This window comes from Leptonychotes weddellii, chromosome 2 (assembly GCF_054177405.1).
Source record: "Leptonychotes weddellii isolate Sample4059 chromosome 2, ASM5417740v2, whole genome shotgun sequence".
NCBI classification, from domain to species: domain Eukaryota; kingdom Metazoa; phylum Chordata; class Mammalia; order Carnivora; family Phocidae; genus Leptonychotes; species Leptonychotes weddellii.
Window position 1 is genome coordinate 14,165,611 of NC_138370.1, and position 27,142 is coordinate 14,192,752.

The 27,142-nt window shown below is 42.3% G+C and overlaps 1 protein-coding gene across 4 annotated transcripts in view; it reads right to left on the reverse strand.

Moving 5' to 3' along the window:
* The window catches only part of FAT1 (FAT atypical cadherin 1), a 127,581-nt gene that overhangs the window by 17,447 nt on the left and 82,992 nt on the right, over nucleotides 1–27,142 (reverse strand). For all 4 annotated transcript variants that reach the window (XR_014141090.1, XM_081807811.1, XM_081807793.1 and 1 more), the window contains exons 5-16: nucleotides 26,242–26,571; nucleotides 25,680–25,890; nucleotides 23,332–23,471; nucleotides 18,610–18,885; nucleotides 18,274–18,484; nucleotides 9,143–13,210; nucleotides 8,339–8,535; nucleotides 5,727–5,880; nucleotides 4,670–4,903; nucleotides 3,454–3,843; nucleotides 2,037–2,251; nucleotides 1,644–1,781 (exon numbers count right to left, since the gene is read on the reverse strand). Coding sequence is in view for 3 of the 4 variants with exons in the window: in XM_081807811.1 (XP_081663937.1) it covers nucleotides 1,644–1,781; nucleotides 2,037–2,251; nucleotides 3,454–3,843; nucleotides 4,670–4,903; nucleotides 5,727–5,880; nucleotides 8,339–8,535; nucleotides 9,143–13,210; nucleotides 18,274–18,484; nucleotides 18,610–18,885; nucleotides 23,332–23,471; nucleotides 25,680–25,890; nucleotides 26,242–26,571 (6,564 nt within the window). In the remaining variant the exon portion in view is untranslated. The remainder of the gene's footprint in view (nucleotides 1–1,643; nucleotides 1,782–2,036; nucleotides 2,252–3,453; nucleotides 3,844–4,669; nucleotides 4,904–5,726; nucleotides 5,881–8,338; nucleotides 8,536–9,142; nucleotides 13,211–18,273; nucleotides 18,485–18,609; nucleotides 18,886–23,331; nucleotides 23,472–25,679; nucleotides 25,891–26,241; nucleotides 26,572–27,142) is intronic.

Here is a 27,142-nt window from a genome sequence, read left to right on the forward strand (position 1 = left end):
CGTACACTCAGATTACAATCCCCTGTCCAAATCCCTGAGGAGGAGTTCTTCGTGACCCCCTACAAAGGAAAGTTCATCAAGTGAGGTGGGCTCTGTTTGAGGGCAGTCCCCTGTGAAGCTTTCTCCTCAAGAAGGAGGTGGAAGACACCAGAAAGCGAGCCAAACCCCGGAGTATGTTCTGCAGAATATGAGCCCTGCAAGATGCTCCAACGGAAAAGGGCAAATGGCCTGGGACACACCGCACGCCATCATACCGGACATCAGTGCACCAAAGGAGCTGAAAAGCACATCAGTCACACTCAGTTTTGTTTGGCCAGCAGGATGGCAACCTGAAGCCTAACAGTCGTGCTTCCTAAGCTCTTGCAAAGTCCCTGCTCAGAAGTAACAGGACGCAAAAGGAATGAAAGAATTGAGACTTGACTGAGGTAGCTCATCACTATCTTCCCAAATTCCTCTCAGCTTTACCTGTTAGTGTTCTGAAACTATACTCCATTACCACCAATGTCCTTTGAATTCACTTCTGGACTTGGTGACCTCGCCAGGCAGCTCCCTGAGTGTGAGTGGACGGACGGGGGGTGCAGCCCGGCTTTCCTCTCTCCGGTTGCTCACATTTACCTCACTCCCTCCAACTGCCTCTGTCATCATCTCCAGAGGTCTGTGCCGTATCTGTATTTCCAGCTTTCAGGTCTCTTAAGTTTGAGTAAAATCTCCAAATACTGGCTGAAAATCTTTCCTTCATGCGCCACTCTCCTCTAGAACTCGACTCATCAGACCCCACCGGCCACCACCACTCCCAGGGCAAAGTCAACGGCCTCCCGACGCCCCGGCTCTCCAGGAGGGTGGGCCCCAGCCACGGCCAGGCAGGAGAGAACCGACATCTCGGACGCCACTGCTTTCTATGCGGGGCCATATCGGAGCTCTGCGGACCCGGATTTCTCCTTCACGAGGTCTCTGCATTTGTCTGCTCGCTCACTCGCTCGTCATGGCACCTCCCAACCGGGCTCTTGCTGCCTCACGGTACGGTACCCGGCGCTGGTGAACACCGCGCACTCCCACTGTGACACTCACCCTCACACCAGTCTCCCCGGAGAGTTACCCCCAGGCTCCCAACTGCTCGCTACCTCCCTGCCGCCTGCAGCATCCAGCCTGAGCCTCTGATCCGTTCCTTGCACACCTTTCTACCGTGTCCCTCACTTCTTGGTGGGATTCCTCTACTCCAATACAACCCAAAATAATCACCTAAATACACACCACGTCCTCCTTGCCCCATGCCTCTGTTCAAGCAGTTCCTCACGGGGACTCCCAGTCTCTCAACGACTATGTTTTCTGAGTCTCTGCCATTATTGAAAACCCAGCAACTAGCTCCATGAAGGGCCTCCAAACACTGGAGCCAAGAGTAGTTTCTTCCTGAAGATAAACCTTTTTATCCAAACTTCTATCAGCATGAAACACGTCTCTTATATTCTTGAGATTTTCCTACTGGAATTGCTTTTCCAAGTGTTTGTACCTCGCTTGTCAGTACCTGAACAAGGCTGGTTCTACCCTTCTCGTACGTCCCATCATGTGACAGATGGGAGCACAAGGAACCTCTATGTACTGATTTGGTAATTTGTAAACAATTTAAGCCAAACTTTTGCACGTACTGTTTCCCGGTCTAGAAGCTTGGTCACTTTCACCTCTCCTCTGGTAGGGTCAATTGTAAATGGACTTCCTTGGTTACCATCTGTAATTGAATAGCGAATGTGGCTGTTTGAAGGTCCATCAGCGTCATCAGCCATAACCTAGAAAACATCACACTCCTGCTTAGGAGACAGCTAAGGAAGGGGCGGGAGTCTACTAAGCCAATTTCTGATATCAACAGCCAGCTGTTATAAGGCAGTAATTTATAACAGAGCCAGTAATTGATTGGGATAACAAAAGACATTTCCACATCTTCCAATTATTTTCGATAAGGCCACGACAAAAACTGGATGGACCCTCCGGAAATTTCCTTCAAAGATCCAGAAGAAGAACATGGTAAGGGAGAAAATACACACCGTGATGACAGACTGCTCGAGAGGGGCATCCTCACTGACCACTGCCGTGTAGGTGTCTTGGCTGAACACAGGGGAATTGTCGTTGATATCGGTTACATTAATGCTCACAGTTGCAACATCACTTAATGAAGGCGAGCCTCCGTCAGTGGCCTCGACAGTCAGGTAATATTCATGAGAGCTTTCATAATCCAGATTCTCAAGGATAAATATGGCCCCTAGATGGAAGAGCAAAATGACTTCCAGGACTTTCAAATGTTACCACTTCCTCCTACTGTGATGGGAACACACTTCCAAACAAACACTTCCATTTCTGCCTCAAAAGTCTGCTTATCATTTATTTAGGTTTTCTAATATCTTAGTTCAGCAATTAAAAATTATGAGTTTGCCCATCCCCGGATGCTCATTTATTTCTCTGTGGTATTTAAATTGCTCCTGCAGTCAACACTACCCACATCCCACTGTAAAAATGATTATATTTCTCCTCTCTTCCAAACCACCATCTACTATAGACATCCCTCTAATAATGTAGAAAGGAAACAGAAGAATTCTGCTCTTGGGCTTTTATTTTCCTTTCCCTTCTCTCATTGTTTCTCTTTTATAGAAATGTGTATCCTTTTTTTAATATCTCCAGAATAACTATTTACATCTTGTCACTAAAAAAGAATCCCTTTTTGATTTAACAATTCCTTTAACACCCTTCTTTATAGTCCATCCTATAAAGGAGCCCTAAAAATAATAATTCTATGATATGCATTAAAAAAAGGTTTTAAAATAGCATCACCACACACCTACTCTTCATCTGCAATAGTCACACGCAATTAAATACGGTGTGAATGGAGTGACTTTCTGCAAGGTTAGGAGACTTACCGCTGTTTTAGACCACAGGTTAACAAGACAACAAAAGTGTTTACGCAGCAAGCGTCAACAGCTCCTACGACTCTTGACCTTGTCGACAGTCATTCAGTTTGACTCAGAGTACTTCGGCTATTCTATGTAACTAGCATAATGAAGATGCCAATTTTAATGAATTATCAGATGCCCCCTATAGAAATTAAGATCAAAGGGGTCGAAACCACTGTTTCACGTAAGAAGCTACTTTGACATGGGTTCAATATGGGAGTGAGCAAGGAGCCCTTACACAAGATCCTCTTCCGTCATCTACGCTTTATCTTTACTAATTTACTACCTCTGACATCTTGACTGAATTACTAGAGTGTGATTCTTTAATTTTCCGCTCAAAAGTTCTAAACCACTTTGAATCCCACTTAAAGTAACAACACAAAGAAAAGTCGAGTTTTATCTTTCCAGAGTAGCTACTGCCGATGTCTTGATCTGTCTCTTTGCATCAGGTAAAGTGCTGGCGAGCTAGCCTTTGGGGTAGAATAAAGGGCTTCCTCTCATTCACAGGGTAGGTTACCTGTTTTAGAATCGATACTGAATTTTCCGTGTTCATTTCCACTTATTATCGAGTAGGTGATTTCTGCATTTGCTTCAATATCCCGACTGGCCGCATACACTTGAAGAACTTCTGTTCCGATGAGAATGTCCTCAGACACGGCAGCACCATATTCACGGTACTCAAACACAGGAGGGTTGTCATTTATGTCCAAAACGGACACAACAACAGTGCCCGTTGCGGTCAACCTCCTTGGCAAACCCTGATCTACAGCTTTCAAAGTAAGGGTGTACACAGCCTGCTGTTCTCTATCCAAGGGCTTTTCTAACTGAATGATTCCAGATAATTCATTAATGGAGAACTGCCCGTCAGCAGAGTTAATCAGTGAGTAGGAGATCTTCCGATTCAGTCCTGGTGACACATGACCATACGTCAGATTGTTTTATTTCGAGAAATTTAAACAAATTTTTTTTTTTTTTGAGAAAACATGTAGCATATTAGGGAAAGTGCTAACATGCATTACTTAGACGTTCTTATGACTATCATCTTTAAAAAGCAAACGTTTTCATTAACAATTTACTAACTTAAATATGACTTCATCGTTATCTGGCTTTTTAAGACTATGCGAATGTATGCTAGAATATCCAACAGCTCTTTTTAAAATGAAGTCTATTATTTAGCCTGTGTCAAAGATCTGAAAAGTAACATTTTTGTTATTGCTCTAATTCTTCAGTACTATTATGACTTAAATTATTTTTATTCTCTGCTACGGAAATGTCATAAATATGTATCCTAGAGGATTATACTCTCCATAAAAACTGTGAAAGGTCTGTAAAACTATACCAATGTAACATTTGCTTCTGTTCTATTTCCACATCAAGATCTCCATCACTAATGGTTTATTCACAAAATAACACTTCACTTAATTAATTCAAATGGATATGAAGAGCAGTTAATATAGTCACTAACCATAATTTTAGGGACACCACAGATGTCTTACGATAGTAAGTACACGGGGCACAATTTGGGGACTTCAAATATTCATTAAAAATGAATTCATTATTCTAAAAATTTCATTCCACTTTTAAGGCTGAGGAATTACACAATACAACAACGAGTTATTCGATATGCCTAAAGTAAGATAAGTTACAGAGACTGAATTTGGGATGTGTTTTGGACAGAGGTTCCTGCAGTCTTCGAGCACGCTTAAAGGCAAAATACATCACCTAGACAGTACCTGCGTCCGCATCTGTGGCCTGCACCCTGGTCAGCAGCGTCCCAGGCTCTGTGTTCTCAAACACGGTGATGGTGTGCGGGTCGGCGGAGAACTCGGGGGCGTTATCATTCACATCTTCTAATGTGAGCACAAGATCAGCTTGACAAAATCTGCCCCCTCCATCTGTGGCCTTGACCAGAAGGTTATAAACTGCTTGCTCCTCACGATCAAGAGGGGCCGATGTTTTCAGTTCACCTAAAAACAAACAAAAATAAATGGATTCGCTTGAAATATAAGATGTGAACTGCAAACGCACATCTTATTTCTTCCCCTTTTCTCTTACGATGACAGAACTGGGGGCGGGGGGGCACGATGGTATCAGTGACAGGAGTCAACATCTGCAGGACCCCAGTGAGACCCAGGTTTCCAGACCCTGCTGGCTGCTGGCTCTTCAAGTCATAAAGATTTCGAGGCTAGGGCCTCTCAGATTATATATAATGTCACAAAAACAGGGGGGGAAAAAAAAAAACACTGCCTAATTTACCAAATTTAAATATTTTTAAACTGACTCATAGCTTCATATGTTTACAATTAGTTCTGGGAGGGGTGGCTGCCAGAAAACTGTAATTTTAACAAAATACAAATTATAAGAGGGAAAACAGCCAAAGATTTACATACAAATAGAATACTATTAATTATTTTAAGGAATATGCTAAATTATTGGTTTATGCCCACGGACTCAAGAAAACTAACTATATACAAAATGCATGAAGCAGAAAGTTTGAGATATACTTAAATTTCAGAACTATTTTTAAAAAAGAGAAGTTGATATTAATCTAAATTTTAAATCCTTGGTTCAAGTAGGTGATGTTGTTGTTAATTTTTTTTTAATCTCACCCCAAATTTTACACAGCAAATTGCTGTGTAGATTTCTAAAAGATGCCGATTTTGTAGTATCAGAGTAAATTTTATAGGAACAGAACGTAATTTCAAATTTTACGTGGGACCTAAAACCACCCACATATGTGAGATGACTTTATTGGAACGCAGTTAATTTTGCCCCAAGCCCCATCTTTACCTGTGTCTGGATTTAGTTTGAATTTCTCTGCACCTGGACCAAACAATGTGTAAGTAATTTCGGCGTTGGAGCGGATGTCCGCATCTGTGGCAGACACCTGCATGATCAGCTTCCCGGGAAAGGCGTCTTCTGGAATCGTGTCTGAGTATAAAGTCTACAAAGATTTTAAGCAATGTCGTGAACACAGAATATGAAGGGTTAACATGACTGCCAAGGGAATAACAGAAAAAAAAAAAAAGACGTTTAACTTTGGTCACAGAAAACATGGGAAATGATGGAATTTAGAATCCAAGGAGCTTTGAAAACTATTTTTCTTATAAAACACATTTAAAACAAAACGGGAGTCAGGTAACAGGTAACAATTCCTCCGTGTCACTGGAAGAGTCTAACGTGGCATTTACCTACAGAATTCTCAATACCTGACGTCTTTGAGTAGGGTTCATGTCTAAGTTAAGTTCTTGTAAGAAAATATAAGTATTCCATATTTATCCCAAAACTGGAGAGTAAATGCCTGTTACATCAATGTCTCCTTTTCAATACAGAAAATCCATTACTTGCAATCCTTCCCAACACATGACCAGATATAACTGCAGTTGAGACATCGGTCATCCCCATGTCACAGGAGAAAACAAAGAATCCCCAAAGGTCCCCGGGGTGGGGGGGGCTCTTGTGCTAGCCTCCATCACCCCCTCCCTCCCCAGCTGACCGAACTCAAACATAATGAACGGTTAGTTCCAGTTCTAACTAATGAGAAACTCCTGCCATAAACCAAAACATAAGACAAACAGGCTGAGATTTTGTTGACTTTTTTTTTCTTAATGTGAGCTCAGTTTTAGGTAAACGACATTTTATGGCTCATGAAACAGGATATTTTGCAATACTGGTGATTTCAAATGATCTAATGTCCTAATTTTATTATTCCCAAAGATCACAAGGCATTGCATCCAAGTAATATGCCAAGTGTTAAAAAAAAAAAAAAAAAAAAGGCAAAACACACACATCGATTTTCTGTAAGACACACACAGACATCCTCCACCCCTCCACCACCCACCCACACAAAACCCTGCTGCCAGAAAGTCTGCATGTGGATCGAACTCCTCATTCCTCCGGAGTTTCCCTTCCCTCCTGAGCACACTGTACTTTCCAGAGAACAGCTCTGTCCCCTTCCACAGCGGCGACACTGCTCAGCTTCTCTGTCCCTCTTCAAGACCGTTGTCCCTCACTCTCCCCAGCCTTCCCTTAATCTACCAGTCCTTCCTTCCTCCGACTCTCCTGTGTGTGCAATTCACACACACCCTCCCTGCCGTCAGGCATCCATCCGCATCTGGATACAGAGCCCACGGTCCCCAAGCCAGTCTCTGAGTCCCAAAGTCCTGTTCCACATCTCACTCATCCGCTTGGCCGCCAAACCTTCACTCGCTGTCCTGCCTCCTAAAAGTCCTCTCCTCCTGCGCGCTCAGTAACACTGCCTGGTATGGTTCTCCTCCGCCCGCCTCTGCTTCTCCCTCCCTTCTCCCCAGGAAAGGAAATACGCCTATGGACTCTCTGTCTCTTTTTGTTACTATCCTCCCAAATGGATTCCGCTGTCAGTTCTCCATAGAAACTGCCAAGTTTACATCTCTCCCGATCTCCATCTTTAGTCTTGCCATCTCTAAATGTCTACAAACCTATTCCACTGAATGTCCCGTTACCTAACACCAAGTCTGAAGTGGAACACAACACGTTTCCTCTTAGACCAACTCCACTCCAGGCTTGTATCTTTGGTCTCTCTCCCTCTCACCTCTGTAGGAAACAGCAGAGTCCATCCTGATTCGACACGCCTGCCATGCTGCCCCATGCGGGCAGCACCAAGGGCACCAGCTTGTCCTTTCTTCTCTTTGGCCACCTCGGCCTCCCCTCCCACCCCGTGTTCTCACACGCGCCCACCTACATGCACACAATCCCGCCAAACTCATCTTCTGTAAGGAACTCTTCGTTCAGGTCCTCTCCACCTTTCAAATACAAAAGGAGGCCGAGTCCCTCTTTGCTCTAGGATAGAGTCCCAATCCCTTTGCTTATCTCAGTACCACCTCCCCCAGGCTGAGCTGCTCCTCACCCCCCCCCACCCCCCCAGGCAGCAGGGAGCATCGCTGCTCCAGGCCTCCCCCAGCAGCCCCGGACAGGAACAGCTCCTCTCTAGTCTGTTCTCCTAGGAAATGGGCGCCCCAGCTGCGAGAGCACCCTCATTAACCTGTTTCCGTGGTGTGTGGAAGAGCAAGTGCCCCCCAAAACCAACTTGTTAAAGCAAAATGGAGCTTTGTAGATGAACTACTGCTCATCCCCCAAGAACGAGAATGATAAACGTCACAAAGCATTTTTAGAGTCAAACACAAACTGTAAGCCTGCCCATAATTTACAGTATTTTTGAATGAGATTTTAAGCTACTTAGCATTCCCCAAAATAGTTCCCGAGCTAACGCTACTCTTGCTCCACTGAACACTCAGCTCTGCTTAAACAGTAAGAGGTTATAAAATGAAACGCAGCTGAATTACACCCAGCATCACAGGACAATCCTACCGAGAGGGTGAAGAAAGAAATCCAAATTCATAATATAGAAAGAAAGAATAGCCCACCTTTTCACACACTGGACTGTTGTCATTTGCATCAAGAACTTTCACTTCGACTATGGCTTTTGATGAGAAGGTCCCATCAGTTGCTGTGATGGTCAGAAGATAACTGTCCCTTTTTTCCCTGTCTAGAGGTTTCTTTACATAGACCTTCCATTCATTCTGTATATTTTCAATAGCAAACTGTCCCAAAGGATCTCCTCCTATTAAATCAATAGAGAAAGAGGACAGTCAAAATTTGTTGAAATAAGGAATGATCTAAGTAACAGAAGAAATAAACTGCTCAAAATATATATGTAATAATATGGTTTAGAAGAATTAAGGTTTTTTTAAAAAAATTACTACAATTAAATTTGGTATATTAGCTTTCCCACTTACCACCCCCCTCCCAACATCAAGGCATTAAAATGAGTATTGAAACACAGCATTAAGCTAAATAAAATGTAAAGCCTACTTAAAGCAATACTTCAGCCTATATTGAAACTACAGTTAATTATAATATACCTACCATATGCTAAGCATAAAGTTCAACAGAATGAGTCCTAAACATCAAAAACAGTCGAATAGGACAACTCTTCGCTTTCCTCAGGCGAAGAACTTGAAATGTAGCCTAATAGCTATTTCTACTTATTTTAGACATAACTAATTATGTCTAAATAATAGATTATTTCTACTTATTTCTACTTACTTTAGACGTAACTACTAAAATCATCCCCTTAACTCCCCATTTCCCTAAAACATGCACTTCAACATGTACACCTCTAGTACAATTTATTTTTAACTTACACCCTTCCGTGTAAATGTTTTTACCTGTGATGTAATATTTAACTTGTCTGTTCATCTCTTCAGAGTCAGCATCTGTGGTACTTAAGATGGCAATGACACCGCCCGGGGGATCATCTTCGCTCACAGTCCCTTTGTAAATCTCCGCCGTGAACCGCGGGGGGCTGTCGTTGACGTCAGTGACGGTAACAGCCACAATGGCTGTGGAGGACAGCTGAACCTTCTCACCGTGATCTGAGGCAACCACTTGAATCTGGTAATTGTCTCTCTTTTCATGGTCAAGTTCCTTCAGGGTTGTAATCCAGCCTGTCTCCACGTTAATGGCAAAAGATTCGATGACTTCTACACTTTGTGACTGATCTAGACTGTACATGACCTGGCCGTTGGTTCCTGAATCTAGATCAGATGCCCGAATCTGGAGGACTCTACTTCCCCCTGGCAGGTTTTCAACAATAAATGCCTCGTATGGGTTCGACTCTAAGACAGGGCTGTTGTCGTTGGCATCTTTCACTTGGATGCTAACATCCACAGAAGCCACCACTTCGTAGTCATCGTGAGTGCACCTGGCAAGTACGGAAAACTGGTACCACTTGGTTGTCTCGTGGTCGAGACTCTTCTCCAGCTTCAGTCTGCCACTCTGCCTGTCGATCACAAAGAACTCATCCCTGTTACTTTCGGGAGTATTCCCTTTGATCAGGCTGTAAAGAACAGTCCCACCATGTTCTGCTCGGATGAGATCGATCTCTGTCCCAATAGGCATGTCTTCTGAAACTGTGTAGGTATAAAATGGCTCGGAAAATTTGGGAAGTTGTATTTCCGGTGGAAGTATTTTCACATAGACGGGAACAACAGATTCTTTGGATGGAGACCCACTATCCACAGCTCTCACGAAGAAAGTGAAGAACTCATTTTCCAAGCCAATTAGGCTCTCTCTTGTAGTTATTACGCCAGACATTTTGTTAATTTCCAAATTCTCTTTGACGCTTTCAGAATCTGCTTCAATGGCATACATGACGTCGGCATTGGATCCCTCATCAGCATCACTCGCGAGCACTTTCGTGACTGATGTCCCTTTGGGAGCACTGGATCCGATGTCCACTTCATACTTGGTTGCTCGAAACTGGGGTGCGTTGTCATTGTCATCTGTAAGGATGACATTAACGGTGCAGAAAGCAACCTTTCCTCCAGCATCCTTGGCCATTAAACGAACCGAGATCACCTTCTCCGCTGGGGTTTCTCGATCAAGTTTCTCCAGAGTAAATATCTGGCCTCTCTCATTTGTGTAAAATCGGTCTTTGGCAAAGTCATTTACAATATGGTAAGTAATGTGACCGTAGATACCAGAATCCCCATCAGTTGCTTTAACCTCAATCACCAGGGTGTGTAAGGGAGCATTTTCGGCTAACTCCACTTCATATTCGCTCTGAAGAAAAACAGGGCTGTGCAGATTGCTTCCAATTACAGTTATGTGAACCTGAGCTGAACTCCTGAAAACTCCATCAGAAACAGAAATGTTAAGACTATAAAACGGCTTCAAGGTGTGCCGGCGCAGGTTGGAGAGTGTGATAATCCCCGTGTCACTGTCAATGACAAAATTCTTATGATTGTTGCCAGACAGAATGGAATAGTCCAACTTGTCTATGTCTGAACTGTCTGCATCATAGGCTTTAACACAGGTCACGAAATGCCCATGAACAGCTTGCTCACTAATTCTGGCTTCATAAATCTGCTGGTCAAACAGTGGCGGGTTATCGTTGAGGTCCGTGACATCCACAGTGACAATCACATCACTGCTCAGTGGGGGCATGCCACCATCCACAGCCCTTACAAAAACCTTGTGCTGCTGGAACTGCTCATAATCCAAAGTCCTAACTAGCGAAATGAGGCCAGTGCTGCTGTCTATGTGGAAATGATCGTGACTCTTGCTATGATTCCCAAACATGTGGTATGAAATTCCCCTATTGGGTTCTGAATCCGAATCTGTTGCTCTAACTTGAACGACAGACGTGCCAATGACGGATGCCTCAGACAGGGTTGTGGCGTAAGACTGCTGAACAAAGACAGGAGGGTTATCGTTGATGTCTTCCACGATTATGTCAACAAACACCTCAGCATGGGCGCCAGTCAGGGAGTCGGTTGCTCGGATGCTCAGCTTATACGCTGGGTGGGACTCAAAGTCCAGAGGGGCTATGACATTTATGACGCCAGTGTTGAAGTTAATGGTAAACTGGCTAAAGGGATCTCCATCTGTGATGCTGTAGAACACTTTCAATCCTTCTGGACTGTTGGCTTGTATGTGGACAACCGGACTGTGCATCTGGATATTCTCTGGAACCTCTGCGCTGTAGAAAGGCTTTTCAAACACAGGCATGGCTTTATTCATAACAGTGATGGGAACTATAACTTCAGCGGAAAAGGCTGGGTTCCCTCCATCTTTTGCAACCACTGTGATGAGGTATTCTTTATTTAAGGTGTCAGGCTCAAATTGCTTTTTCAGTGAAATTTCGCCTGAGGATCCAATTTGAAAATGTTCGTGATGTTCCTTCAGGTAGTAATGCACTTCCCCATTTCTGCCGCTGTCTCGGTCCACGGCGGTAACGTAGCGAATCACGTGGCCCACCACGGTGTCCACTTTGACGACAGCATAGTAAGGAAGGTTGACAAACACTGGTGCATTGTCGTTCTGGTCTTCGATGATGACCTTGACGACTACGTGGGCCACCGCCGAAGGCTTCTGTTCTTGGGTCACTTCTACGACCACATCAAATGCCTCCTGCTGTTCGCGATCGAACGGTATGCCAGTGGTTGACAGGACTCCTGACGTCCGGCTTATTTTAAACCTGCGGTCTGGGTTGAGGATCTGATAAAACAAGGGCTCATTGATTGGGTTCCCAATGGCAGTAATGACAGCTAATGTTCTGGCTTCGGTGGAATTCTCTTTCACTACTGCGGAGTAGAAATCCTGGGTAAACTTCAGTTGACTTTCTTTGCTTTCTTTCACGTTAATTTTCACAGAGGTAAAGCTTACAAATCTGCCATCAGAAGCTCTCACAGTTAACTCGTACCGGCTTCTTAACTGAGTTGTGTTCTGCACGGTTATAGTTCCTGTCTGGGGGTCCGTAAAAAACTTCTCCCCGATGTTGCCTTCGGTGATGGAGTACATTAACTGTGAGAATGCACTCGAATCGGCATCTGTAGCATTTACTGTGATGACTTTTACTCCTCTGTATGTTGGCAGCAAGAGAGAAGCTTCATATAATGATCTGGAGAACACAGGAGGGCAATCATTAATGTCGATTACACGGATGGTCACGTTAGCCGCGTACTCAGCGAACAAACGTGGCGTCCCCATGTCATGCACTTGTACAGTAAAGTGAAAAGAACTTGTTTCTTCGTAGTCCAAACTCAGCACCGTATGAATTGCACCAGTGCTAGAATCAATAGCAAAGTATTTGCGTACAGATGGTTCAACAATGTGATAAACAAGCAAAGCATTGGATTCTTTATCAGCATCAGTTGCTCGAATCACTAACGGGACATTCTTGTCTGTTAGGACCACACTGTTGATTGAAGCTGATTCGCTAACGAGTCCCGTATATTCTGCCTGCATAAAGACCGGCAAGTTGTCATTTTCATCCTGTAGGTGCACTAGAACAGTTGTGTTAGTAGACAAACCAGCCATGTTAGTTCCTTGGATAATCAATGTGTAAATGGGCAAAGTCTCAAAATCCACGGCTTTCTGAGTAATGATACTTCCAGAATGTGGATTAATATCAAAAGCATCGGCTACATTTCCATCTTTTATTTCATACACCACCGATGATTGACTGTGGGCTGTAACCATGCCGACAAAACTCCCAATGCCGACGGTTTCACTGATTTCCACAGAATATTCTTTTGATGTAAACTTAGGAGAAGCGTTGTCCGCAATTGTGACAAAGATGTGCACAGAAGCTATTTCACTCATTGGTGGATTGCCTTGATCTGTAGCTTTTACCATTAAGTCATATTCCACTTGGCTACTTCGATCTAATTCTTTGGCAGTTTTTATAGAGCCCAAGATGGGATCAATTGTGAAAGAATTGCCAATATTTCCTAGGAGGAGGGAGGAAAAAAAAACCATGTTAGAGAAAAATACAAGGACCCATCAATACAACTCATAGTTGGAGATACAGAAACAAAGCTATCTCTAGAAGTGATTTTCTAAAATTAAACAGAAATTCGGGGCTTATCGACATTTGAATGGAACTCATTTCATTTTTAGCCACCTAAAATGCCACAGACTTTTCTGAGTTTTGTCCATAAATTATGAAAAGCAAGAAACAGAAGAAAGATTACTCTATAAACCTAAAGCTGGAACTCACTTGCTATCGGTTGAGCCAGGGATGTGTTGTGGAAAGTATGGTTATCCTTTGGTAAGGCAGATATGAGTTTTCCAACAGTCCCCCAAAAAACCCTTTGAAACATACTTCTGGTTTCAGCATTTATCACCTGTAAGTTCTCAAGATTCTTATTCATTATGAAAGGGAAGATGTCAATTCACTAAGAAATTTTAACAAGCTTCAAGAGAGTTGTCCCTTATTTTAAATATTCAGGGAATTGATGAATGAGCTTGTGTATAATCTGCCCCACTATGTACATTTCAAAAATTTCAGTCATATTCCCTTCCTTAATCTTTTTCAGGTCAATCTGCTCTCTACGTCCGCGGTTCTCTCTACTGAGGGAGGACATGCAACAATGTCTAGACACATTTTTGGTTATCACTACCTCGAGTGCGCTACTAACGCAGAGACCAGGCATGCTGCTAAACATCCTACAATGCACGCACAGCCCCCACAACAAAGGATATTTTTGCTCCAAAGTATCAACAGTGCTGAGACAGAGAAACCCCACTCCAGAACAGACTGTTTCCCTTGCTTCTCTTTGGACCTTTTCCAGCCATATTGTATACAGATATTTAGCTTCAAATGCAACTCTATAATCGTTCCCGGTTTTGTATCATCACGGAAATCTTTCTGAAGACACCAGCAGTTTATTCAAGTTTAGCACTTTACTATCTTTTTGGATAGATTCAGGCAGTGTTGTGAGGGTCCTCAGATTTGATCCACCTACCCACGCTTCATCCCCATTCTGTTTCACACCAGAGTCCAGAATCCAACATCCTAGTCACAGAACTGAATTTATTTTCCCCAAATGAACTATTACACTTCCCCACAACAAAGCTGACGTGCCCCTTAACTGCTTTTTCAAGTTCTGTTTTCTAGATTTGCAACCGCATGGGGTACTTCATAGGCCAGAATGACTTACCGTGTGATTTGCAAACCAGGAGACCGACCAAGCACTCCTTTCCCCACATCATTACTAGTAAACACTTCCTCTACAGCCTTCATTTCCTTCTGTTAATACATTTTCCAAAAATCCATGATACAATTTTTTCTGAGGCCAGGTCCAGTCTGGTTTTCATTAAGCCTGCCCGGCTCTGAAACAGTGCAGAGGCCTGGGCTTTCTCCGGGCCCCCAAGTTTTGAGCTGAACCCTCACCCACAAACGGGTCACACTGCCTCTACCATGCCTCGTAGACCCTAATTTCTGCCTGTCTGCATTTATGAGTCAACAATCCCAGATTCTCTCATTGTGCTTTAGTCACTCAGAATTCCAAGGACCTCTCTCATCCTACGTGGGTGTCACCCTATCTTTCAAAACCGTGACTAGTTGCCCGGGACTGACAGGGCGACCACAAAAACCTGTGGATGACAGTCTTCATCCCCACCCCCTGGGCTATCCTATGTCTGTACTAATGAAGCAGCCAACCTACCACAGTTTACATTCAATCATCTCTATCCCTTTCTCTCATTTTGTACAGTGAAATCTTAAAGCTTCAAACACGAAAGGCCCTAGAGAACAGAATGAATAGATTTTACCTGCGTTAAAGCAAGCTGGCGGCATTAGAACCCACCACTGTCCACACAACGTAGTCCCTGCCCTCCAGCCATGCTGGCTCCTCACTCCTCAACCAGGAGAGCACATGCTCATCTCAGGAGGACTGTATTTGGGGGGTTCTCTCTGGAACAGTCTTCCCCAGCTATTCTCATTGCTTCTCATTCATTCATTCACTCAGGTTTTACCCAAATGTTCCTCTGCTTAGAGAATGTGATGGTGAAGCCTTCCTTTACCTCCCTAATCAGGACGGCTGTTTCTGTCCCCATACCCTGTTTTTTCCTCTATAGCACATATTGCAACCTTCTTAGCCATTCTCCCACTAGAACGTTAAGTCCCCATTTAAACATGGCTTGTTTTATTCATTATTTATCACCCGTGCTTAGAAAAATGCCTGACACATAGGAGACACTCACTGATAAATTTTTATCAGCATGTAAAATTCAGAAACATTACTACCTGGAGTATCTTAAGAAGGTTAAACAGGAACCCAGGGAGCCAATTAACAGACGGCTCCTACATACATCTATCCTGTGGCAGAAATCATCAGATTTGCAGATGGGCAAGCAACATGTTTATGTGGAAGAGCACTAAGGGTAGCTGCATGGCTTACACATGCCCCTGTCTGATCCAATAACAGGTACATTCATCAAATACTGAAATACACATGCGGTATTTGTGAGGGAATTAATAGGGCAAGCGGTAGAGTCTGTACCAGGTTGGGGGCTTAGTCATTCACTTGAGCGGGAGATACTGGTGATTTCTAAATAGCCTTAGATTGTTCTATTTGAAGGAGGCAATTATCCAGACAAACAAGTGAATTTGTGCACATTAGCAAGGACTGTATTACATACATATACCCCAAAGGGCATGTCAGAGCCGTGCACAGAAATCCATTTCTTCCTACTGTGCACGTGCTGTGGACGCTCAGTGAAGTGCTGACCGCCCAACTGTTGGCAGCCTCAAGTGGGAAACCTAAAGTTTCACCTGCAATTATATTTAACCTAAGTTTGGGGAAGGAAATCAATTCTAGTTAATAAGTACATACACTGAGTGTCTTCTATCTCCAGGCATGATGATAGTTTTGAAGTTACAATAATCTACTTTAAAAAAAGAAAGAAAACACCATACAGTCCAGAGTATGGCCCTGATTGTCTCTAAACACATAAGTCAATTGTTCCGGAAAATATCCTTTAATTAATTCTTTTCCCTAAAGACTCCCAATCAGACCAAACCCTTCGCTCAATAAATTGTTGCTAATTAAACATGCAGTGTTACAGCCTGAATCTGTAACTAGTTTTTTGAACTTTATTAAATGTAATCTGACACAAATGAGAAGTGGGTGAATATAAATAAATGAAAGGAGGTATGACCATTTTACATTTCCTATTATTTAAACAGATTCACATACACACTTCTGCATTTTAATGGTAGCTGTTGCCTATAAAGTAATTCTTTAGCACACATTTTGTATTAACAAATCTATAAAGAATATCCTCTTAGAAGTCCAAATTCTATATCAAAATAGGCCCTTGGTATCATCTATTCTTTGAGGGGAGATATAGTTCCATTCTTGGAATACCAAATTACTAATCCCATCAGTCATTACAAGCATTTCAAGAATGCACATGCCTTCAGTCAGGCACCAACAATCATATTTTAACCACCCAGTTGTTGAAAATTATGTGAAAGCTAAGGGAAAAGTTTAACATTTTCTCCTACACAAACCCAGGCGGTTTGTCTATGAGAAAATTATTTTGCTGAACTGCTCAGGCATGCACAAATGGAATGCACTGTTTTTTTTTAACAGCTAAATTTCTGAACCAGTGGAAAAACCTTCATCTTTGTTCAAGGCGCTAACTATACTACATTTTAATCCTGAACCCCGGGCAGTACAGAAAATCTTATTTGTGGGTAATGGACTAAATTTGGTTGGTTTGGGGGAAACAAATGAGGCTTCAAGTGTATTAAGAAATAAAAATAGTTTAATCACATAAAACACATCGATTAAGTGGTTGTTGTTTTTTTTTTTTTAAATTACTCCCCATGCTCAGCTTTTGATTATATGACCTAGAGTTAATTGATACCTCTACCAATTCTAATGTCTAGGAAAGGCACAATTTTTAAATACGCAAAGGAATGGACTTACACAAATCAAGTTAAGTGCATGATATTCTAAAATCATTATAAAGACAAAAGAATGAGAGAGTCTATATTCTTTGTACTAACAATTACCTTGAGAAACATGGAAAAATGGAAGCAGGCTTCTTGATACTTAATCACTTATTCACTATATGTGGCATGAATAGGGAAGGTCCCAAAACAAAATGAATTCTGACCATACAAATCATATACTCTAAAGCAGATCCCTATTTCAATCAGGGGCTTCCCTTTTGCGCGAACATACATTTGTGGACCAATGATAGCCTCTGTATATATCACGCTCCTAGCACGGCACGTGATACAGAAAATATGCTTCATTAGTCCATGGAATGAATAGATGAAAGACTGTGAATAGCATTATAAAAGAGAACAGAGAACAAAACATTTCACTTTGATCCTCCTTGTAACTACCAGCAAGACTCTGGACCTCTTGCCCTGTCATACGTAGAAGAAATGTTCAAGGCCTTCCTTGCCCAACTCTCCAGCAGACTCCTTGGGCTTTTCAACATCTCCAGTCCAAATCGCAACCCTGGGGCCCACTGTTAACAGCCCAATTCCATGAAGAAACTCAACTGTTAAAGGTGCAGGGGGGTGAAAGGGGCAGCACAGGTATGACACCTAGTGCTCCGTCATGGAAATTCCTACTGTGCCCAAGAGAAAATGCTCTAAAAGTTAAATTACTGAGGCCAGTGGTTTCTTAAGAGTGTTTCATAGTTAACAAATAGTATGAAGGAAAATGCTGCATGGTTAAAACATTGTGGAAATATTGAATTCGATCAAATAGAGTTTTCTTCACTGCAGAACTTCTCAGAGCCTTGAACTATATGCTAATTAATGTGAATCCTTTTATTAAACGTAGGACTCTCTCTCTTTGCTTTCTATTGAGTTAAAAGCTTAAAGGACAAAAGAAGTCTTCTTTCTCCTAATATGAAAAATGGTAGCTAAAGATCAAATTAAGCAATTTTTACGGTGACATGCAGAAATGTTTCTACACACAGAACTAGTTTTAGAAAATAAATGTACTTTTTAAAGTTAATCTACTAAGTGCTCCAAAAATACCTGATTCAATCGAATACAGCACTTCAGCATTCTTCCCTTTGTCCTTGTCCAGAGCTGTAACCTGCAACACCACTGAGCCGACAGCCGCTGATTCATAAACCCGCCCTTCATAGGAGGAACTCGTGAACCAAGGGGCATGGTCGTTCGTATCACTGACATGAACAACAATCCGTGCGTAGTTGCGTTTTACAGGGACATCTTGATCCCGCACCTGAAAGAATCAATATGTTAGCAGTGCTGTCGGGGGTTTCCCTATAATTGATTAAAAATCACTCTCAAACATATGAAACCCTTCAGAATCTGAATGGGGGCCGAAGAATGAGCAGAAAGCCGTACCATGACTGTAAGAACATGCTGGTGGTTGGCTTCATGATCAAGTGTTTGAGAAGTATAGAGAGAGCCTGTTGCAGGATCAAGTCGAAATTTCTTGAGACTCAATGGATCGATGCTGCTCTGCAGAGTATAGATTAGCTTGTTTTTCTCATCCTTATCCATTGCACTGATTTGCAAAATTTCTGTTTCTGGCACTGTGTCTTCAGGAATAACAACTTCATACTTTGATGCAGAAAACTGAGGACGATGGTCATTTGTATCTATCACCTTGATAAATACCTATAAGGACAAAAATGACTCACATTATAGTAATATCCTTAATAATGATATTTTATTATTTACAGAATCAAGGGGAAACATGAGATGCATATTGAAAAAAACACCGATTTTTTTTTAGCAAAATGAAACAAAATGAGAAAAGCAACAAAAATTTAGAATAAAAAAAATCTTTAAAATTTTCCATTGATATACTGCCCATATGAGTAAGATAATGAACTTTCTTAATTCTTGAAACTAACTTTGGAGGACATATGTAACATCTTTCACACACTTCTTTCTGACTGCACACTTAATTTCTCTCAGGTCTCCACAGTAGAGAGATTTCTAGAGTACTCATTTAAGGATAACAGAGAATTTACTTGAGCAGGATTTACAGAAGATAATTTCCTGTATCAGATTTGAATCTGCAACTACCAAGCTAGCAAGGTGAGTAAGGTACTAGATAAATACCATATTGAAATTCCTTGTTCTAATCATTGAGACTCCAAATTCCTACCAATAAATTAGAAATGTGCTTTAAAAATCTTTACTACATTTTTGTGATCATAAAACCTACATATAAATAGTAAACACATTTTCTAAAAGCAATTTAAGTATACTGAAAAGATAAGCTCTCTTAAATAAATAAAAACCTTAAAGGGGGGGGGAAACCAGTATTAAACATAATAGTCCTAAGCTGAATTAAAAAAAATTTTTTTTTTTTTTTTACTTTAACACTAAGAGGATTCATTTTCAGATTGAAAAGATGTGTGTGGATAAGGCATAGTAGAAATCAGTACTGATTATAAAGATGGTTTATAGTTACGAGCAAGAAACCTGAGCTTCACTGGCACGCATGAAGTAAAGAGGTTTGCTAGTCCAAATGGCACAGGAGGCCAAAGTCGCAGGAATGCACAGGTTAAGCTATTAAGCACCCTGGTGCGGGCATATGAGCTGCAGGTCTTTCCATGAAGACTACACCAGTGTTCTCATAAAACACTGCAACGTCAGTGATGGATTTGTAACGTTAAACTTTATATACACACTAAATGCGTTCGCTAAACCACAGAAAGGTTTTATGTGAAAGTTATATAAACATTTAAAACTACAGACCATTTTTAAAGGTCAATGATGATCCAGAAGGGATGGCTTTATAATTTCTCTAAGTTAAATCATTATATATTCATTTCCACTATAAATTTACATAGTACTTTTCTAATGGAGTGAGTGTTGGGTAGAGGTAGTTTAATCCTGCTGTGAAGTCAATTAATCACAACTAAATAGGAACAAGGAAGGTAAAAACAGCCAATTTTGATACAACAATTCAAATGAAGCACATTCACAGGGCCCTTATACACTCAGCACGTACCTACACATTACTGGGGTACAAATAAAATGAATGTACAACAATCCCTGCCCTCAGGAAGCTTTCAAGCTCGGCAGGTGATGTCTTACACATACACATACGAGGCATAATGAGGTTCCGCATATTATCAAATGAGTTATCAAGTAAGTCTTTAGGAGTCCAGAAACGGCGTGGGACGTTCCGAAAGCTTTCAAGGAGGAGGTAATAAGGCTTTGCTTGTGTAGGTCTTAGGTTGGTGGATCAGTGTATACTGAGATGGGAGGCGGGGGGAGACCTTGGTCAGAGACATGAAGGCAAGAAGTGGCATCAAACACCCTGTCTTTCTGAGACTGGAGAGAAGGACGTGGCACTAAGGGATGGTAAGGGAGCAGGGAGAAGGCGACATCCAGTACGCGGAGCCTGGACTCCCAAGCAGAGGCCCGAGAGCTATATATCCTGTACGCCCTGAACTAGCTGATCCGAGGAAATTCACCTGCCCCTCCTCTTCCCAACCGGGCAGACCCCTCTGGTAGTGGGCAGTGCGAGATGAACTGCAGGGACAGAGAACGGAGACAGGGAGGGGACTGAAGTGTCCAGCAGGAGTCCACACCAGTGCTCTGTGAGCATGCGCGGACACTTTCAGCGCCAGCGCCCATGTGCTACACCTCACTTACCCTCAGAGTGCCTGGGGGGACAAAATCACTAAGCCCAGTTTCCCGATGACCAAAGGGAAGCCCAGAGGGTTCCAGCCACCTGCCCAGGGACAGGGTAAGAGGCAGAGCCAAGATTCCCAAACCAATCGACCTGGGCGTAATGCGGATGCTTGAGAGAAACCAAAAGGAAACACGGAAGCAAAGCTGTTTTCAAAGAGAGGAACAAGCCCTAACTGGATTTGGGAAGTTACCTCGAGACACGAGATAAAGCGAAGCGACTTGAATTAACAGTGGTCAGCATCCCGAGCAGCAAACGGCAGGACAGGAAAGCAAGGAGCAGCGAGCACTGGGGACCGCATTGGGACCCCGCACCGCCCCTCTCGTGCAACTATGACTCAACCCCACAGCGCTCCCCGAACCTCCGACCTGCCGTCCGCTGCTACTGACCCGCCCTGTGGGGGCCCGAGTTTTACCTACAAACCCGAATCCACCCCATGGTCCAGGTCCTTAACCCAATTCTTATCTCCGCGTCGCTCTTCAGGCGACATTTGCCAGGCTGTTCTCATCCCCGTGCCTACCGCCCTGTCCTCGGCCCCATGTGGAAATCGAAACCTAATTACTGACCGTCCCCTTTGTCCCACACCTCCCCAGGTGAGTCTGGGCTCTGGGACCACTCCTGGAGATTCTGAATCCCCCTCCCTGCGAGCAAGTCATGAGGATATTATCAAGACCCTCTGAAAAGGACTCAAAAGAATTTACAAAGTATAAATGAAGCACTAAAACTTAAGATACTTCTGTGTCCCTGGAAAGACTGTAATTTCTTTCCTGGGTTTTATGAGAAATTTTAGTCAATCTACTCCACGTTTCATTCGAAGCTTTTAGCGGTACTCGCTAAAAACTACAATTATTGGGGAAGGGGCACACTGCTACTTAATTATTTATGTAATAAGCGATAAATGCCACAGGTAAATAGATCGTCTTCATTAATGGGAATGCTTGGCACAGTGGGACATTTCTACTGCTTATTAAGTTCCTTTTGCTAGATTTCTGGTTAGATTATTTGAACTGATCCACATACAGTTACACTCTTTAAACCTTTCAAAATTTATCCTGTTACATTTACTACAACTCCGTGTTTTTCTCATTTTCATGCTCTAAAGTCTAACTTCTATAATGAGAAGTTACCAACAGAAATGAAATTTTAATACTGTACTAAAACTTTTACATGCAATCTCAAAATGACCCCAAAGCATCATCCATGTGTCAATTTTAAATACACTAAAAATCACAACCATGTGGAGAAAGGAAGAAGGTCTTTTCATAACTAGCTCTGAATCATCTACTCATTTATTAATTGAAAAGACATCACAGACTCTAACTTTTATTCTTCAGTGCAACTAAATGATTTAACAGATGATCTCTCTCATTTGAGATTTAAAATAGTATCACCTAAAGATAAAAAAAAAAACACTGGAATTTGGAACATTTTATCTTCTAGTATTTCATTTCTTCTTTTGTCCTTTAGGACACAGCAGATTATATGTAAATCTCAGCTTCCACCATCCTAAGGTAAGCTCTATGAGGGTAGGATTTTGTTTCCCAGTATTCAGTTTCTAGAACAATACCTGGCATATAACAAATGTTCAACAAATTCTCAAACAGTCCACACTGAGAATCAAAGAGAATTTAATGTATTCGGGTTTTAACATTTAAATTTGAAATCCCAGTAATCTGGCTATCTCTTAATCACCAGATAGGAACAAATAAAGATGTTAAAGGAATTATGAGAACAATTTTTATCAATCATTTTCTACAACCCTCATTAAAGTAGTCAAAAGGCAAAAAAATTCAAAAAAGTGATTTAAAAGATCATTAATCACTTTAATGACCTTTAATGAAAATGACTTGGACAACTCATCCTCAAGAGTGATACAATTTATACTAACACTGTTCAAAATCAACATAAAATTGAAAGATTCTGATGATCAAAAGTGGGTTGTTGGGGCGCCTGGGTGGCTCAGATGGTTAGGCGTCTGCCTTCGGCTCGGGTCATGATCCTGGAGTCCCTGGATCGAGTCCCGCATCGGGCTCCCTGCTCGGCGGGGAGTCTGCTTCTCCTCCCTCTGACCCTCCTCCCTCTCCTGCTCTCTGTCTCTCGTTCTCTCTCTCTCAAATAAATAAATAAAATCTTTAAAAAAAAAAAAAAAAGTGGGTTGTTGTTTTTAAGTCTTCTTTCAAAATTTCCCAAACTGGTTAATTACAGGCCAAACCTACACCAAGATTTGCAGTCAATTTCCTTTCCCTAAATACAAGTCCTCGGTGTGCATATGTGTAAGCTCTATCAACACAGTAACTCTGCTTGGGAGCCTCCGAGGGCTGAATCAACTGCTCACGCTGCCTGGGCACCATAAAAACCAGAAAGTTCTATCAGTCCTCCTCTGACGAATGCATCGTCGGTGATTCACTTACCTGTGTAAGGATAGTGGTGGTTCCATCTGTAGCTTCAACTGTGAGGTTATAGTTTGATTTCTGTTCTGCATCCAGAGGTTTGGCAACAATGATGGTCCCAGTGCCCTTGTCCACATCAAAGTGACTGTTGTAGTTGCCACCTAGTTTAAGTTAGGACATACAGAAAAGTATGAGAATTTGTCATTTCTTTTGTGGTTTTCTAATTCTTCAGGACAGGGGGAAAAAAAGACCCACTTCTGACACACTGCTTAAGGTGATTCCAAGGAGCTTTCACTTTGAAAGACAAGAAAAGAAAGGCCAATTAGAAAGACAGTGGCTACTATGCACACTTGAGCCCTAACTGTCGAGGGAAGCTACTGAGAGGAAAGCTAGAAAGCAACTCCCAAGACGGAAAACCACTGCCAATATTGCCAGTGAGTTACTTTCCATTTGCTTTTTCAGGGGTTCTGAATAGGTCTTTAATTTATATATCCCACTAGCTATCTATAACATCCTGTACTAACCAGAGTCAGCCATTTAAATGTTTAATTACTCAAAAAAAATCTGTGACACTTGAAGCATACTGCCCTAATAAATTAACTATTAAAAACAAATGTTAACTCTGGAAAAAATCGTGGCAGTTAACATCAATTAGTCCTGGCTCTTCTATACTTAAAAAGAAATTTTGCCCATTGTTGCCAAACACAAAGTTAATGAAGCAAAATTTTCTGTGCTGCGGACATTATCCAAATGCATTCCCAATTATGTTCTAGATAAAACTCTTTCCGCATCCACTAAATTTGAGATACTTTTATCAATGAAGTGACATGGAATGAAAATAAAGTCTTAATGCCATGATGAGGTTCTATTACTCAATCTTACCAAAAAGTAAAACGACACACACATTAAAAAAAAAAAAAAAAAAAATCTTCAGTGAAACCTAAAACTAAGGATGATCCCGGGATGTCTTAGCAGTCAGCATGTTTGCAACTGGAATGGGTGACCATGGGCATGCCACGAAAACAAGGGCAATGGAAGATAGTCACGGGAAATAAAAAAGGTTTTAAAAACTGATGCTTTTCTTTTAGATCTCATAATCTGAGGCAAATTATGGGATCTCAGCAGATACCTTCTGCTGTACAGTTCGGGTCACAAGTCATCTGAAAGATGGAAAACACTTCTCTAGCAAGTGTGTCTCCTGGCACAGCCACAAAGAAGCAAGCAAGCATGGAAGGCAAGCACAGAACAAGGGAGAGAATCAATCAGACCAGTTCCAAAGGTGGTCAGCATTACACACGGCACAACGGGGAGCCTGGCTCGCCTGCAAGTGTGACAGGAGTTAACAGGGAGCAAACAAGCGATTTTGGTTGTAGTTCATTGTGAAAATCACCTTTCTTCTTTAAAACTGAAGTAAGGGATTCAGAGGTGTGGATGACCTCAACGATTGCATACAACGCCCCAAGCTGGGCATGCAGCCAAACCATGTTGGGGGGGGCGGTAAGTGGGAGAGGTAAAGCCCACACCCCCGGCGCCCCCCGGCCCCACGTCCCAGCCACTTCAAATGCTGATACGGCAGTTCGCGGGGAGGGTGGCTAAGGGCTGGAAGAGGGAAAAGGAACCTAAAGGACCAACTAGAGATGAGTCACAATCCATACTTATGCTTTTAAAGATCCTGATGATTAAAATAACGTAAGCAAATAGCATTTTAAAAACGAAGACGTCAAAGTTTAATGTGAATTTCTTTTAAGTATGGGAGAGTAAGGGAATACGTTCTATGTCTAAACTCAATTAAATGAAAAAGAATGACGAAAAACTGACATAGGCATATGATCTTTATCACAGGGTCAATGAATCCCCTGACCCCCGCTTCCCACATTCCCAGAATGTGGTAAATAAAACTGAGAAGGCCATAGTTAGCACTCTCATATAAGTTACGCAACTAAAATCTGTAAGATTATTCCCTATAAAATACTGACATGTGACAGTCACACAGTTACTTCGAGCATTCAAACCATATTCACTAAAAACAGCAATGTGCCATATGTTATGTATCAAGAAGGAAAATTAAGAAGTTGTGCTTTTGGACCAAAACACTCAGGTTTCTAACTCCTTCATGCACTTTTAAAAACCTTATTTTTACATTAAGGATATGGTATATGCACAGCCCCAATTTTAAACAAGTTTAGTACACGCTGGATATTATAAAACATTTTGCAATCAAAATACTGCAATTTAAGACAAACTCTCCATTTCTAAGTCTGACTCCCAATTTTAAGTCCGGAGATGTATACAAAAGTCAGGAAACCAAAAAACAGGCTCTCCTCAGCGTTACCTGTGCAAGGATGGTGAGAACTCTGAGGAACACTCACCAGTGATGTCAAACCACAGAGGTGTGCCGGGAGGCTCCGCAGATATCACGCCGATCATGTGAGCCGCCGGGTCGCTTTCCACGACAGTAAAGGAAAAAAATGGTTCTTCAAATGAAATCGGCTCCACTGATGGTTTGGGTTTGGAGATCCATTCAATATGGAGTCGAGTGGTTGACGACTTTTGGGGGCGACCATTATCAACTGCCTTAATCTATGAAATAAGCAGAGGGGATGAAGGGAGCAAATTAGAAGTTACATCCTATAACCAAGGCACAGATTGGTTTGGTCTCAAACCCAGCCAATTTCAAACACTTAAGTTTCTGTTATTCGTATATTCCCCATGTTTAAGGTTTGATTAAAAAGAGCAACCTCTTCATGCCACACGCAACATAGGTAATAACTGGAGCGACAGCTGAGAAGGCAAAACGAAAGCCACATTTCCCGATGTTAGGTCACAAACACCGAGGCCACTTACTGAAGAGAGAGAACGTTTTCAGAGAAGTGACATTAAGACCAGATGAACAAAGCACGTGAGAAAATCAAAGACTAGATCCTAACTCACTGAAAGAATATCATATTCTCCAGCTCCAGAAAACTTCTTGGATGAAACCACTCCGGTTTTTGGCTCAATAAAAAATCTGCCATGTTCGTTTCCATCTTCAATGCTGTAAGAGATTTCCGCATTGGGACCTTCATCTTTGTCTGTAGCTATCACGCGATAGATGGGCTCGCGCTTGGCGTTTCTTTCTCGTTCTGGTCTTTCCCGCTCTGGGAGTCTGATTTTGTAGAACTTCTGTAGGAACTGAGGTTTGTTGTCATTTTCATCAAGGATTTTCACAATCACTCTTGCAATGGTGGATTTGGGGGGGGTACCGTTGTCGGTCACAGTAACCTGTTTTTGAAACGTAACAGATCAACAGATGTTTTTAAAATACAACTATATAAAAAGTGACTATCTTCCTCCTAATGAATGATAAACCGCATCTGCAGAGACCTGCCGAGTTCACACACACTATGACACACACCACCTTCTCTCCTTTGACAACAGCCCTGTGGGGAGGCAAGACGACGATGTGTCCCGTTCCAGACAGGACAGGGGGAGCGAGGCGAGGGCCAAGAAAGAGGCAGCGTGAGCCCTTGGCTCTCCCCTCACCACACCACCTCTCCCTGCACTCCTGCAGCTATAACATGAATGTCGCCGAAATGGCAAGCTATCAAAAACAACTTATTTTTATGCCAAACAGAGTCAGCTAAAGAGTAACATACACTCTATGCACTTAAAAATCAAATCTCCAGGGGCGCCTGGGTGGCTCAGTCATTAAGCGTCTGCCTTCAGCTCAGGTCGTGATCCCAGGGTCCTGGGATCGAGCCCCGAGTCAGGCTCCCTGCTCCTCCCTCTCCCACGCCCCCTGCTTGTGTTCCCTCTCTAGCTGTCGTCTCTCTTGGTCTGCCAAATAAATAAA